This window comes from Cnephaeus nilssonii, assembly GCF_951640355.1.
Source record: "Cnephaeus nilssonii genome assembly, chromosome: 13".
In the NCBI taxonomy this organism is placed as follows: Eukaryota; Metazoa; Chordata; class Mammalia; order Chiroptera; family Vespertilionidae; genus Cnephaeus; species Cnephaeus nilssonii.
Window position 1 is genome coordinate 4,168,589 of NC_137084.1, and position 16,000 is coordinate 4,184,588.

A 16,000-nucleotide genomic window follows, 5' to 3' on the forward strand; every position below is an offset into this window, starting at 1 on the left:
TCCTTAAAATAGAGATAGTGATTTATAATATTTTGAAGATTAAATGTGAAAATGCAAGTAACAGTGCCTTTGACATAATAAATACTCATTTAGCACCAAGTATAGGACCTGGCCAGATAATTAATTAATTAATTAATTAATTGTTAAGTGAATGCATTGTTCATAATTATCAATGAAAACATTGAGGCTTTCTTATAAACGCAAGAATTTGAAATGGCAGTGAAGGATAGCTGTTATTCTCGAGTAATTGAAGATTATTGAACTTGGATTTAGGAGTGCCAAATTCTCCTTTTACTGTGTCTAGAAGTGTGACATTGAACAATCTGTAAAGGGAGGATGTTGAAGTAGATGATCTTTAATATCATTTCAGCAATATGATTCTCTGACTCTGGTATATCTGAGGTTTCTTCATGAGTTGTTACAAGTCTTACAGTAGTTCTTTTAAGTGATGAGGCATATGATAATTAGACTATAAGAACTCCAGTGTCTAATTCTGGCGAGTTCCTGCTTTAGTGTGACCTTAGACAACTGGCCTAACTTGTTCAGCGTCTCCCTTGTTAATATGGTGATAATTACATTGCTTTACTTTCTGGTGTTGTCGTATTCAAAGCTGTTTGTAACTACTAAGTAATTCTCAACTGAGTTATTTAATCCAGTGTGAGAAGTGGAAAGGGCTATGGGAATTTAGGATATTTGTCACTGACCAAATCCTATGATTAGTAGATATTTTTAGATGATAATTAAGGAAGACCAGTATAATTAGACCAAGAACATGACAGATCTTCCTTTGTGGGTTTCAGAATTGAAAACCTTTTAAAATTGTCTTACTTCATGAATAAATCTTTTCAAATATAAGCTACTTCAGTAAGATGTATCAGTCTCTAGATCTTTTCCAGGTATACAAGGTATACACTCACCAATATAGATAGTATGCTAGGCCATAAAACAACTCAGTAAATTTAAAGGATTAATATAATATTAAATACGTTCTAAGACCATAATGAAATGAAATTTTAAAACAGGAAAATTCCCAAATATTTGGAAATTAAGCAAAGACACTTTTTTTAAAAATATATTTTATTGATTTTTTACAGAGGAAGAGAGAGAGGGATAGAGAGTTAGAAACATCGATCAGCTGCCTCTTGCACACCCCCTACTGGGGATGTGCCCGCAACCAAGGTACATGCCCTTGACCGGAATCGAACCTGGGACCCCTGAGTCCGCAGGCCGACGCTCTGTCCACTGAGCCAAACCGATTTCGGCAAGGAAAGACACTTTCATATAATCTATGGCTTAATGAAATCACTAGGAAAATTTTTAAATATTTTAAACTGAATGACAATGAAAATACAATACAGTATATCAAACTTGTGGAACACAGTGCCGAAAGGGAAACGTATAGCTCTAAATACTTAGATAAGAAAAGAAAAATACCTAAATCCAATGTCCAAGGTTTCAATTTAAGAAGTTAGAAAAATGCCCGGCCAGCGTGGCTCAGTGGCTGAGTGTCAACCTATGAACTATGATGTCACGGTTCGATTCCTGATAAAGGCACATGCTCAGGTTGCCAGCTTGATCCCCAGTGGGGGGTGTCAGGAGGCAGCCAATCAATGATTCTCATCATTGATGTTTCTCTCCCTCTCCTCTCTGAAATTAATAAAAATTATTTTTTTAAAAAGAAGAAGCTATAAAGAGAAGAACAAAGTAAACCCAATGTAAATAGAAGGAAGGAAATTATAAAGGTAAAGGGAAAAAAATAATAAAGGTAAGGGCAGAAATCAATGGAATAAAAAACAAAATTAACGACGCCAAAATTTGGTTTTTGGAAAAGATCAACCTAGTTGATTTCTTGATTAACCTAGAAAAAAAGAGAAAACAGATTACCAATATCAAGAATGATAAGGGGATTATCACTTAAGATCCTACAGATATATTAAAAGGATAATAGAATATTATGAACTATATGCCAATGAATCCATCAATTTAAATGATATGGACAAAATCCTTGAAAATTATAACCTTACCAAAGCTAACACAATTTCTATTATTTGTTTTCTTTATTTTTAATATATTTTATTGATTTTTTACAGAGAGGAAGGGAGAGGGAAAGCGAGTTAGAAACATTGATGAGAGAGAAACATCGACCAGCTGCCTCCTGCACACCTCCTACCGGGGATGTGCCCGCAACCAAAGTACATGCCCTTGACCGGAATCGAACCTGGGACCCTTGAGTCCGCAGGCTGACGCTCTATCCACTGAGCCAAACCAGCTAGGGCTATTGTTTGTTTTCAAAAATCTTACCCAAAAAAATGTCCAGGCCCAGAGGTTTTACTAGATTCTTCCAGGCATTTAAGGAAAAAGAGCACTTTCCAACTCAGGCTAGTATATAGTAACACCAAAACTGGACAAAGATATTACAAAAAAATGTATAATGTCCCTCGTGAACATAAGATGAAAAATTCTTAAAACATTATTAGCAAATCAAATCCAACAATATACCAAAAGGCTAATACATCATGGCTAAGCAGGGTTTGTTCCAGGAATAAAAGCTTGTTTTAAGATTGGAAATTTAATAAACATAATTTACCACATTAACATAACAAGAATAAAAACTATGTGATTATTTCAATTAATACAGAAAAGGCATATGAAAAACATCCTTTAAAAAAAGGCTTGGGTTTGTTTGGTTTTGGGGTTTTTTTGTGTGTTTTTTTGTTGTTTTTGTGGTTTGGTTTTTTGTTTTGTTTTTTAGCAAACTTAGGAATAGAAGGTAATCTCAATCTAATAAATTGCATCTATTTTTTTGTTTTGTTAATTCTTACCGAAGGATATTTCCCCCCATTGGTTTTCAGAGAGAGATATGAGAGAGACACATCAATTGGTTGTCTCCCGCACAGGGATAGAGCCTGCAACCAAGGTATGTGCCCTTGAATCTACCGGCCAACGTTGTAACCACAGAGCCAAACTGGCTAGGCTAAGTGGCATCTATTGAAAAGTACAGCTGATGTATTTAATGCCAAAATATTGAATATTTCATCCTAAGATTGGGTAAGGCAAGGGTGCTCACTATGGCCGTTTGTATTCAACATCACACTGGAAGTCCTACCCATTGAATTACAATAAGAAATAGAAATGAAAGGAATGAAGTCTGGAAAAGAAATTGTTAAACTGTCTTAATTTATAGATGACACATGATTGTTTTTACATAGAAAATCCTAAGGAATCTACAAAGCGACTAGGAGTAGTAAGTGAGTTTAGCAAGGTTACAGGATATTACAGTTCATAAAACTCAGTGTTTTGTTACTAGAGGCCCAGTGCATGAAATTCGTGCACTGGTAGGGTCCCTAGTGGCTGCCGGCTGGGTACTCCCTCCCTTCCCCCCCCCCCCCGGCCATGGCCATCTGCTGTTGCCGCCGCTGGCTGGCTGGCTGGCTGGCTGGGGCCTCCATCCCTTCCCCCGGCCAGCCCCACCCCCTGGTCGAACTCCTGGTCAAGAAGACAATTTGCATACTATGCTTTTATTATATAGGATATACACTAGCAGAAAATAATCAGAAATGAATTTTTTTAAACTTTCCTTTACAATGGCATCAAAAGCATAAAATAGGAATAAATTTAACCAAAAAAATGTGCAAGACCTCTATACTGAAAACTACAAAACTGCAGAGAGAGGCTAAAGAACTATGAGGAGAGCTATGCTGTGTTCATGGATTGAAAGACCCGATATTGTTAACATGTAGTCCTGCCCAAATTTTCATCAATGGATTCAAGGCAATTCAAAGTCCACGAAGAATTTTTCTTTAGAAATCGACAGGCTTATTCTAAAATGTCTATAGAAATACATAGAACCTAGCAAATACAAAGCCATCTTGAAAAAACAAAATTGGAAGACTTGGAATACTCAGATCAAGACATAAAACTTCAGCCCTGCCTGTGTGACTCGGTGGTTGAGCATGGACCTATGAACAAGGAGGTCCCTGTTCGATTCCCGGTCAGGGCACATGCCTGGGTTGGGTTTCAGTAGGGGGCTTCAGGAGGCGGCCGATTGACGATTCTCTCATCGTTGATGTTTCTATCCCTCTCCTCCCTTTCTCTCTCTGAAATCAGTAAAAATATTTTTAAAAAGACAATTGACCTTTGGAAATGACTGAAGTTGGAGTCAAATCAAGGGCTCCCCCAAAATTCAGTAATAAAAATCAATGAATAGAGAATCAAGGTTCGATGCTGTTTTCTCTAAAATGGCAGGAACCAATATCTTTTTCCTTAACCTTGAGATTACCATTGGGTGTGTTAGTGCCCTCTTTTGGTGTAAGAAGGGTACTGCAGCGGGCATCTTTTATTAAGGGTAAGAGATAGGCACCCTTTAAAGTTTTTATTTATTTTTTATTAAATTATTGGTGTGACATTGGTCAACATGAACATATAGGTTTCAGATGTGGGTTTTTATGTTATAAGATCTGTATATTGCACCATGTGCCCACACCCAAAGTCAAATCTCCTCTCACCATCTATCAGCACCTACTTCTCCCCCCTTTAAAGTTTTAAAAATAAAAGTAATAAGGTCACATTATAGAAGATTTGAAAAATGAAGGAATCACTCATAATTCCACCAGCAATAGAAACACTCTAGTGAATACAGACATTCTTTGATACTTCATCTGCCATTAGCAAAATAAGATAACTGAGAAGTGATTGGTTTTGCTAACAAAGTTATAAAAAGGGCTGTGCTATGTATTGAAATGAATTCTAAGAAAATAAAAGGCATAATTAGTACAGCACAAGACTTGAAACATTGAGACACAACAGTAGGTGTTTTGCATTTCCATAAGAAGATTGGAATTACATCGAATTATAGATAAATTTGGGGACAGTTAACATTTTAGCAATTTTTAGTTTTTTAACCCATGAAAACAGTATAGCATTCTATTAATTTAGGACTTTATTAGTTTCTCAGCATGTTTTATAGATTTAAGTGTACAGGTCTTATATAGCTTTAGCTAGAATCTATGCCTAAGAGTTTTCATGCTATTTTAAATGGTATTTTTAACTCAATTTCTGAGTGGTTAATGCCAATATGTAGAAATATAATTGATTTTGTATATTGACCTTATATTCTGCAATCTTGCTAAACTCATTCTATAGCTTTCATGTAGATTCCGTCAGATCTTCTGCATAGGCAGTCATGCCATCTGTGACTAATGACAGTTTTACTGCTTTCTTTCCAGTTTGGGTGCCTTATATTTTTATTGACTTACTGTACTGACTAGAACCTTTAATGCAATGTTTAATAGAAGTTCTAGGAGAGAACATCCTTGTCTTTTTTTATTAAATACTAGAGGCCCGGTGCACAAATTCATGCACAGGTGGGGTCCCTCTGGGTGGTCTGCAGGGATCAGGCTGAAACCCGCAGTCCAACGTTGCCTGCAGCTCCTACCTACCGCTCCCACTCATCCTGGCCCCACTGTGCCTGCCAGCCTGCCATGGACGCGCCCAGTCAGTCCCGATCAGGAGAGGCTCCTGCTGCCGCAGCAATGCTCACCAGCAATGAGCCCTGCATCTGGAGCCCTCCCAAGGGGCGTGGCCTGTGAGATCCGGCTAAAACCGGCTCTCCAACATCCCCCGAGGGGTCTCAGATTGGGAGAGGGCGCAGACCAGGCTGAGGGACCCCACCGGTGCACAATCAGGCTGGGGAGGGACCGCAGGAGAGTTCCAGGGCATGTCCGGCCCATCTCGCTCAGTCCTGATCAACCAGACCCCAGCAGCAAGCTAACCTACTGGTCGGAGCATCTGCCCCCTGATGGTCAGTGCACATCATAGCGACTGGTTGACCAGTCGACTCTCTGCCTCCTGGTGGTCAATGCACATCATAGCAAGTTGTTGAGCAGCCTTAGCATATCATTAGCATATTATGCTTTGGTTGTTCAGCTGTTCAGTCTGTTTGCATATTACCCTTTTATTATATAGGATGTTAGCTCTAGGTTCCCTTTATCAAGTTGAGGACATTTCCTTCTCTAACCTAATTTGCTGAGAGATTTTATCTGAAAGGGTATTGGATTTTTGTTAAATGCCTTTTCTATATCTTTTAAGATGATCATATGGTTATTCTTTTTCAGTTTCTTGACAGGATTAATTATATTGAATGACTTATGAATGTTAAATCAGTCTTGCTTTTTCTTTTATTTGTTTTTTCCTCACCTGAGGATATACTTTTTTATAAAAAAATTGATTTTAGACAGAGGGAGGGAGGGAGGGAGGGAGGGAGGAGAGAGAGAGAGAGAGAGAGAGAGAGAGAGAGAGAGAGAGAGAGAGAGAGGAGAGAGAGGGGAGAGAGAAACATCATTGTGAGCGAGAAACATCGATCACTTGCCTGAGAGAGAGAGAGAGAGAGAGAGGGGAGAGAGAAACATCATTCATTGTGAGCGAGAAACATCGATCACTTGCCTCCTGTATGTGCCCCGACCAGGATCAAACCAGCAACCTAGATACATGCCCTAACTGGGAATCAAACCTGCCACCTCTCAGTGTACAGGACAGTGCTACAACTGGCCACACCAGCCAGAGCCCAGTTTATCCATTTCTTTTCTATTATTATTTTAATATATTTGTATTAATTTCAGAGAGGAAGGGAGAGGGAGAGAGAGAGAAACATCAGTGATGAGAGAGAATCATTGATTAGCTGCCTCCTGCATGCCCCCCACTGGGGATTAAGCCACAACCCAGGCATGTGCCCTGGCGGGTAATCAAACCATGACCTCCTGGTTCATAGGTCAATGCTCATCCACTGAGCCACTCCAGCCAGGCTGGCATAACATTTTTGAAAAATACTTTCTTATCTTTGTAATGTCTGTAGAATCTGTAGTGATGTCATTTCTCTCATTCTTGATATTGGCAATTTGTGTATTTCACTTTTTCTTGGTCAGTCTAGCTAGAGTTTTATTTTGTTATTATTCTCAAAGAACTAACTTTGGTTTTATTAATTTTGTTTTTATTGATGAGAGAGAGAGGGAGAGATCTATTTGTTGTTTCACTTATTTTTGCATTTATTGGTTGATTCGTGTATCTGCCCTGACCAGGGATCGAACACAAAACCTTGGCGTATCTGGACAACACCCTAACCAATTGAGTTACCTGGCCAGGGCCTCGTTGATTTTTCTCTGTGTTTTTCTGTTATCTGTTTCATTGATTTCTGCTCTGATTTTCATTAATTCCTTTCTTCTATTTCCTTGGTTCAAGTTGTTCTTTTTCTAGCTTTTAAGGCTGAAACTGAGATTGCTGATTTATCATCTTTTCTAATTACAGGCACTTTCATACTATGTATTGTTTTAGCTGGATCCGACAAATTTTTATTTTCACTCAGTTCAAAATACTTTCTGATTTTTCTGTTGATTTTTCTTTTTTGATTCATGGATTGTTTAGAAGTGTTGTTTAATTTACAAATATTACGGGTTTTCCCAAGATCTTTCTGTTACTGTCCTTAATGTCAGAAAACATATGCAAGTGACTTGAATCCTTTCAAATTTATTGGGGCTGTTTGATGGCCCAGGATTTGTTTTAGCACGGTAAATGTTCCACATGTACTTGAAAAGAATGTATATTCTGTTGTTGTGTGGAATGTTCTGTAAGTGTCAAATTGGATAATAGTGTTCAAGTTTCTATATCCTAATTGATTTTCTGGCTACTCTCTCTATTAATTATTATTAACCCCTGACTATAATTGCAAATTTGTCTATTTCTTTTTTTAACACATTTATTGAGCTATAGTTTACATACTACCAATTCATCCATTTAAAGTGTACAGCTAAATGTTTTTTATCATTAGCACTATTAAATTTTAGAACATTTCAGTCCCCCCACTACTTACCCCATTCCTATTAGTGGCCACTCCCCATTTTCCGCCATCACCACAGCCATAAACAACTAATCTACTTTCTGTCTCTATAGATTTGCTTATTCCTGATTTTTTATATAAATAACATCATATAACATGTGGCTTCTGTAATTGGCTTTTTTTTTTTTTTTTAATATATTGATTTTTACAGAGAGGAAGAGAGAGGGATAGAGAGTTAGAAACATCGATCAGCTGCCTCTTGCACACCCCCTACTGGGGATGTGCCCGCAACCAAGGTACATGCCCTTGACCGGAATCGAACCTGGGACCCCTGAGTCCGCAGGCCTACACTCTATCCACTGAGCCAAACCGGTTTCGGCTGTAATTGGCTTTTTTATTTAGCCTAATGTCTTCAAGCTTTGTAGCGTCAGAACTTCATTCCTTTTTATTACCAAATAATAATCCCGTTGTATGGGTATACTACCCTTTATTTGTGCATTCATCAGTTCTTTGGATTGTTTCCACTTTGGGGCTATTATGAATAATGTTTCTGTGAACATTTGTGTGTGCAATTTTTTGTGTTGTATGTTTTCATTTCTCTTGGGCATTTGCCTAAGAGTGGAATTGCTGGGTCATATAATAACTATGTTTAACTCTTTGAGGAGCTGTCAAATTGTTATCCTAAGTGGCTGCACCATTTTTCATTCCCAATAGGAAGGTAGGCTCCAGTTTCACCACATTCTTGCCAATATTTGTTATTGTAATTCTTTATTATAGCCATCCTAGGGGGTTCAGTGTGGTATTGATTTGCATTTCCCCAATGACTGATGATGTTGAGCATCTTTAATGTACTTATTGGCTATTTGTATATCTTTGGAGAAATGTCTCTTCAGATCCTTTGTTCATTTTTCAATTGGACTAATGTTTTTTATTGAGTTATATATAATTCTTTATATATCTGGATACAAATACTTTACCAGATACATAATTTGCAAATATACTGTTATTTTATGCGTATCTTGTCACTTTCTTGGTACCATTTACAGCACAGAGGTTTTTAATTTTGATATAGTCCTATTTCTCTTTTGTTGTTTTTTGTTTTGGTCATTTGTGCTTTTGGTATCATATCTGAGAAGCCATTGCCTAAGGTCACAAAGTTACACTGTGTTTTCTTCTAAGAGCTTTAGGACACTTTCTCGCTTTTCTGAAATAACCATTTTATATCTTTTCCTCTCTCTGTAAACCTTCTTTGCTCCCCTGACCCCACCCAGCCAGTGATCTCAGCTCTTTCTTACTGAGGAAATAGAAGCATTCAGAAAGAAGTCCCTCTTCCAATCTTCAGGTCTACGAATGGGCCTCAGAACTGGGCCTTCTTCCCTATCAGTACTGGGTAACCTCATCCATTCCGTGTCTCCAGTTCAGACTTGCCTGGGTACTCCACACAGGTGGATCTAACCACCTCTTTAATAATGGATCTCTCTAGGCATCCCTCCCAAAATTAACAAACTCTACTCGACTCTTCCTCTTCTCAGCAAATGACACCACATCCATCCATTGGCTCAGGCCCCAAGCCTAGGTGTCATTCATATTTCATCACCTTCTGCATCCAGTCATCAAGTTCTGCCTGTTCTACCTCAAAAATATAGCTCACATCTGTCCACTCATCTCCATCCTTATCTAAATGACCGTCATCGCTCACTTGAACCTCCAGGTTAGCCTCCTAGGGAGCCTTTCTGTGTTCACGCCTGCCCCATCGCAATCCATTTTCTCTTTACAGCAGTAAGAGGGCTTCTCTTGTTAAAATATGTTATCCCCCTGCTTGACATTCTTTAGTGACTTCGCATTTCATCTGAGGTAAAATCCACGGCCTTTTCCTTGCTCTGTGAAAGTGCTCCGTGATCTAGCCCTCCCTCAGCTCCAGCCGCATCTCATGCCACTCTCCCCTGCCCTCACCTGTCATCCAAGCTGTGCCCTGCACACCTCTAGGGGGCACCATTCACATGTGTTAACCATTGTAGGTTTGGGTATTCCTTATGACAGTTTTCCAGCAGATGGCAGTAAAGTCATGGGGATCGGGTGGTTTTGCTGATTTGCACAAAGGTAGATTTATTTGCCTTTAGAGACTGTCGCTTTCCCTTCTCTGATACAGCATGGGCTTTTACTCTCTGGGGCCCAGCCTTATTCTCTAAGAGTTTCTTTTTCTTATTCTTTCAAATATTTCAAATTTAAAGACTAGCATGCATAGTACAAAAAAACTCCCATAAACCCTTGGTCTAGTTCACCAATGTTAACATTTAGTCACTTTTGCTTTATCACTCCCTCTCTCACTCTTCTCTATAGATTCACGGTTTTTCCGGACCATTTAAGAGCTGGTTGCAAACACCCTGCCCTTTATCCCTAAATCAGTGGTTCCCAACATGGAGCACATGCCCCACAGAGGGGCAGTTTGACTTTTAAGGGGAGCAATTTGAGAATGAGTTATTCACAGTGAATTTTTTGCTTTTCTTATGGTTCTAGGGGCCTCCTATACAGTATATAAATATATATTGTGACATTTATACATTTCAGTTCTCTATTATATGTTTTGAAACTTTATTTGCTATTTTCCATATCACTTCATATTACTATTTTTTAAATAATTTCTTAGTGATCCCTTCCTCAGGACTTCCACTGTCCTTTCGTTCTTTTATTTTTCTCTTTCATGGGTGCCATGTTCTTTGGAAGCTTGTTTAGACCGAGTTCATGGCCTCTTATCCTTCCTCCATGAATAGGAGTTCACTTTTTGAATAATAAGAATTATATGTCACAGGGGGGCATCAGGATTTTAGAGAGGCTTTAGGTGGGACATGGCCAAAAAAAAAAGGTTGGGAACCACTGCCCTAAATACTTTGGAGTGTGTTTCTTTTGAATGATTATTTTTCCTTGTTTTATGGTACACTTAAATTCTTATCACATTTAGGAAATGTAACATGGCACAGTACTTTTATCAATTATACTAGAGGCCCGGTGCATGAAATTCGTGCACGGAGGGGGTTTGTTCCTCAGCCCAGCCTGTACTCTCTCCAATATGGGACATCCCTCTCACAATCCAGGACTGCTGGCTCCCAACTGCTTGCCTGCCTGCCTTCCTGATTGCCCCTAACCGCTTCTGCCTGCCAGCCTGATCACCCCCTAACCACTCCCCTGCCAGCCTGTTTGCCCCCAACTTCCCTCCTCTGCCGGCCTGGTCACCCCTAACTGCCCTCTCCTGCAGGGTTGATCACCTCCAACTGCCCTCCCTTGCAGGCCTGGTCCTTCTCAACTGCCCTCCCTTGCAGGCTGGGTGCCTCCCAACTGCCCTCTCCTGCTGGCCATCTTGTGGTGGCCATCTTGTGTTCACATGGGGCAGGATCTTTGACCACATGGGGGCAGCTATGTTGTGTGTTCCAGGGATGATCAATCTGCATACTACTCTTTTATTAGATAGGATAGAGGCCTGGTATAGGGGTGGGGGCCAGCTGGTTTGCCCTGAAGGGTGTCCCGGATCAGGATGGGGGTTCCCTTGGGGTGTGGGGCGGCCTGAGCGAGGGGCCTGTGGTGGTTTGCAGGCCGGCCATGCCCCCTGGCAACCCAAGCAGAGGCCCTGGTATCTGGAATTTATTTTCCTTCTACAATTGAAACTTTGTAGCCTGGAGCGGAGCCAAGCCTGGGGCTCCCTCCGAGGCCGGCAGCCATTTCTTTTGGGGTTATAATTGAAACGTTGTTGCCTTAAGCGGGTGGGCCCGGCCAGAGTGTGCTGAAAGCTTTGCTTCCCCTGTTGCCGGCAGCAACCCTGGCCTGCTCTCTCAAGCTCCGTTCTGCCGCCATTTGTTTGAATTTGTTTACCTTCAATAATTGAAACTTTGTAGCTTGAGTGGAGGCTTAGGCCTGGCAAGGGCAGGCGGAAATCTTGGCTTCCTCTGTTACCTAGGAAACCTTGCTCTGTGGCTGTAGCCATCTTGGTTTGGGTTAATTTGCATGCTCGCTCTGATTGGATGGTGGGCATGGCTTGTGGGCGTGTCAGAGGTATGGTCAGTTTGCATATTTGTCTATTATTAGGTAGGATGGTTCACATCCACATGTTGTCAATTGTCCCCATGATGTTCTTCACAGCTAATTCACCCTGGTGGCCAGTGTCCATCTGTGATCTCACTTTGCATTTATGTGTGATCAGTCTCCTGTCTTTCACACCATGGATATTTTTGAAGAATACAGGCTAGCTGTTTTGTAGACTATTTCTCAGTCTGTGTTTGTCTAGTGTTTTCTCATCAGATTCAGTTTTTATGTTTTTGGCAAGAATACCATACAAGTGATGTGCCCTTCTCAGTACATTACATCAGGAGGCACATGGTCTCAGTTTGTTCCATCGCTAAGCGTTCTGTGTTGAAACTGTTCCTGTAGATATATGGAAAATGACATACATATACTTGGACTCTGGCTACAGGAGTTGCTCTCATAAGTAGGTGGCATTCTGTTCAGCTTTCCTGCTCAGTCCAGTGAGCCTGAGTTGCCTCCTGTTTCTCTCTCCTTTGCAACATCACTGCCTGGGACTCTCGAGCTCCCCGCAGCGATCCTAATCCCTACTTTCTCCTAATTGTCACATCCCTTAACTGGGACCTTGGAACCAGTGATTATTTCTTCTATACAGTAAGTTCATCTTTGGTGTTTTCTTAGTTTCAAGTTCGGTTCCCTTGGCTCTAGCTAAGGTTAGGCTTCAGAGAAGAGTATTGAAGCGGAATATGGGGAAGAACGAGGTGCCGGTGGGTCAGCCGGAATCAGGTTCCAGTTCACTTTACCCTCAATCACAGTCTTCCATATTTTGATTATAGTTCACATTTGAGTGGTTACTGTGTGTTATTTACAATGCTAAGCTCTCTGCATGCATTAGCCATATTCCTTAAAACAACTTCGAAATAGGTGTCACTTTCTTCACTTTATAGATGAGAAAACAAAGGTTTAGGAAGGTTAATTAGGGTATATGACTAAAAATTACCAGGACTCATACTCACGTTTTTCCAACTCCAAAGCCCTTGCTCTTTTGTATAAGCAAAGAATAGCACAGAGGAAACTTGAAGTAGAGTTATTAATGTTGAAGTCAGCCTTCACAGATTGACATCCACGTGTAGTATCATTGCTAGATGGGGGTAATTGCCAGCAGTTTACACCGGGGTTTTGAGGTTTCTTCGGGTGGAAGAACTTGGATGTTTCCAGTTTGGATGTCCCCGATCATAAGCCCCACTTGCTTGGGACAGCCTTGCTTTATTATACCTGTTTCCTAACAATTACTAATAGTAGCCCCACTTACTCTAAAAATATTGGTTTTTAGATATTGTTCATAATCCTTCCTGAGTACTCTTCAGATTAACAGAGATTGGTGTTTAATTTTAACACTAATAGAGCTTGATATATTTTTATTCACCACTCTCTCTGCCCCAGCCCAATTTATAAATTTCACTTTAGCTTTGGTTTTACAGCCTATTGACCGAATTAAACTGTAGGCACTGTTTGCTTAATTTAGTCAACAGTTATCAAGATTTTACCACACTTGCTCTACCATCCTTCCTGCTGAAACATTTGAAGTAAATGATACTTTACCCCATTGTACTTCAAGAGCCACCTCTAAAAAATAAGTTCCTACGTTTTTATAAACCTGTCCAGAAACCAGAGGGACCTTTTGCAGTGTGAATCATCCCCCCTGACATATGTGATTTTCACCTATTAGAGTCTCTGTAATTGAATGCTAGCCCCGGCTTCTTGGGCGTGCAGGACACAGCCAGGGGACCGGCCCGGCCAGCGGCTCCGCGTTTTCGTGTAACTTACGTTGCCTTTCTTTTGGCAGTGCACGATCTGATTTTCTGGCGAGATGTGAAGAAGACTGGGTTTGTCTTTGGCACCACGCTGATCGTGCTGCTTTCCCTGGCAGCTTTCAGTGTCATCAGTGTGGTTTCTTACCTCATCCTGGCTCTTCTCTCTGTCACCATCAGCTTCAGGGTCTACAGGTCTGTCATCCAAGCTGTGCAGAAGTCAGAAGAAGGACATCCGTTCAAGTGAGTTGAAGGATCACGAGTAACACTTTACAGTTTAGTAAAGGGGTTCACTGAGACTGGGCAGGTGTAAAAATGAGACCTGATGAGAAATCAAGAATTATAGGGTCCAATCGGTGACATGAAACGTCAGCTAGACACCATGGGACCACTCTAAGAAATGGCCAAGGACTTCTTGGCAAGCTAGAGTCTCCCCCTTTTAAGACCAAAGAGGACTGTCTGAATCCTGAGCCGGAAGGGTAGCGCTGACAGCGCTCTGTTAGACGGCGGCCAAGCACACGTTTAAGCCCCACACAGCCAAGTCTTAAAGCGACTTGAAAGCTTGGTGCTGAGGCTGCGCTGTTGGTGAGGATCAGAATTTGTGTGTTACCCTTGGTTTTATGCTGATTTCCTTCTTTTGTGATATATATTTATTCTTTATATATATCATTAAAACCTGACTCCATTTAAAGGTGTGTGATGCAAGGGCGAGTCTCGGTACAATAAAACTGTACAGGTATGATCTGCCGCCTCCCTCAGGCTAGCTGCCAGGGTTTCGGCACCATGGGGTTATCTGCAGTGTGAGGGTCTGCACCAGGCAGGTGGGCCCTGGCCGGGGTCTCAGAGCACGCAGCCCCCTCCTTATCTTTCCTTTCGTTTTCTTAATACCAGGGGCAAGTTTTGATGAATGTAGGCCATGCATTTCTGAAATCCAGTTGCTAGTTTTTTTGACTGGGCTGTTCACATTAGCAAATGACAATGTTTTAAAAGCCCTTTTCTCGTAGAGAAAGAAACCCTGTTGTGACGGCTCAGAACTGTGACAGAATAGGTGTCCGGCTGCGGCTCTGGTCCTTGTGTTTTCTGTTGGTGAAAATAGAAGGAATAATTTAAACTCTATGTGGCATTTGAAAAGTTACTGCAAATTAGCTTTAACAAATCAATAGTTGTTAAATGAAGGGGTGAATACATTTTATTTTGCCATAAGCTCAGATGTCATGTCTCTTGCATGACACTGTTGTGGATTTGTAAAATGTGTTTTACCAAGTTGCATTAATTACAACTAATTTTTATAATTTTCGTATTTGGTGGTAAAATGTTTTTTAATAAATAGGACAGAAAAACATGCCTGTTACTCTGCTCCCCCCACAAGACTGTAGGCTCTCTAAGGCAAAGCAGTCTTATCTTTCCTGATGACCCAGCACCTCAAAGAGCGGCTCTCAGCAGGCACTCAGAGTCCTCAGTGAATGACAAGTTATAAGCAAATGTTTACTTCTCGATTCTGTAGTGCCTCTGGGAACAGAACCAGGTCTTTCTTTTTCTGTAGTTTTCAACCGTATCAAACTCAATAGCTCCCCTCCTTTATGTTTTTTTTAACAAATATGTTATAATGCCTCCTTTATCATTTTGAAGTGAAATTTAGAAATAATATATTTATAAACAAAATTTTAAAAATAGATCCTAATTGTAATATAAAGAAATGACAAAATAGCCATGTATAATAAAATAATATGTGTTCCAGTCAATATATAATTGCTTGGAAATGAGTACACAAAAAAAACAATAATAATAAAACATCAGATACTTGCACCTACATGTATAATCTCCAAAACAGATGTGCTTTTCCAAAATGGTGGGGGGGGGAACTTAGCAAAGTTTAGTAAACAAAATACAATTTTAGAAAATTCAAGGTATGTTAAAACTGTGAGGAAAACACCTTGTGGGCTGTTGTACTCTTCGCAGACATCTGACATCTTTGCCTCTGCCACTAAATGGCCCCCACCCCATCCATGACAGCAAAATATGCCCCAGAGGTTTCTAAGTGCGGCCTTGGGGGGATTTCACACTCTAAGGAACTGCTGTGCTCACAGAAAGGCCTTCTCCTTCCGTGTCAAATGTATGACTGTTGTTTCTTCTTTTGGAAGATCCTACCTGGATGTAGACATTACTCTGTCCTCAGAAGCTTTCCATAATTACGTGAATGCTGCCATGGTGCACGTCAACAGGGCCCTGAAGCTCATTATCCGTCTCTTTCTGGTGGAAGATCTGGTTGACTCCTTGAAGGTTCGTTCCACTAACCTTAAAGCTTTTGGTGGTGAGGCTGAGGAAAACCAGAGACTAGGTTATGCTTCAG

At 40.5% G+C, this 16,000-nt stretch overlaps 1 protein-coding gene across 3 annotated transcripts in view; it reads left to right on the top strand.

The window, feature by feature from the left end:
• The window catches only part of RTN3 (reticulon 3), a 41,496-nt gene that overhangs the window by 21,904 nt on the left and 3,592 nt on the right, over positions 1 to 16,000 (top strand). For all 3 annotated transcript variants that reach the window (XM_079788244.1, XM_079788245.1, XM_079788243.1), the window contains 2 exons: positions 13,686 to 13,893; positions 15,792 to 15,930. In XM_079788244.1, the coding sequence (XP_079644370.1) occupies positions 13,686 to 13,893; positions 15,792 to 15,930 (347 nt within the window). The remainder of the gene's footprint in view (positions 1 to 13,685; positions 13,894 to 15,791; positions 15,931 to 16,000) is intronic.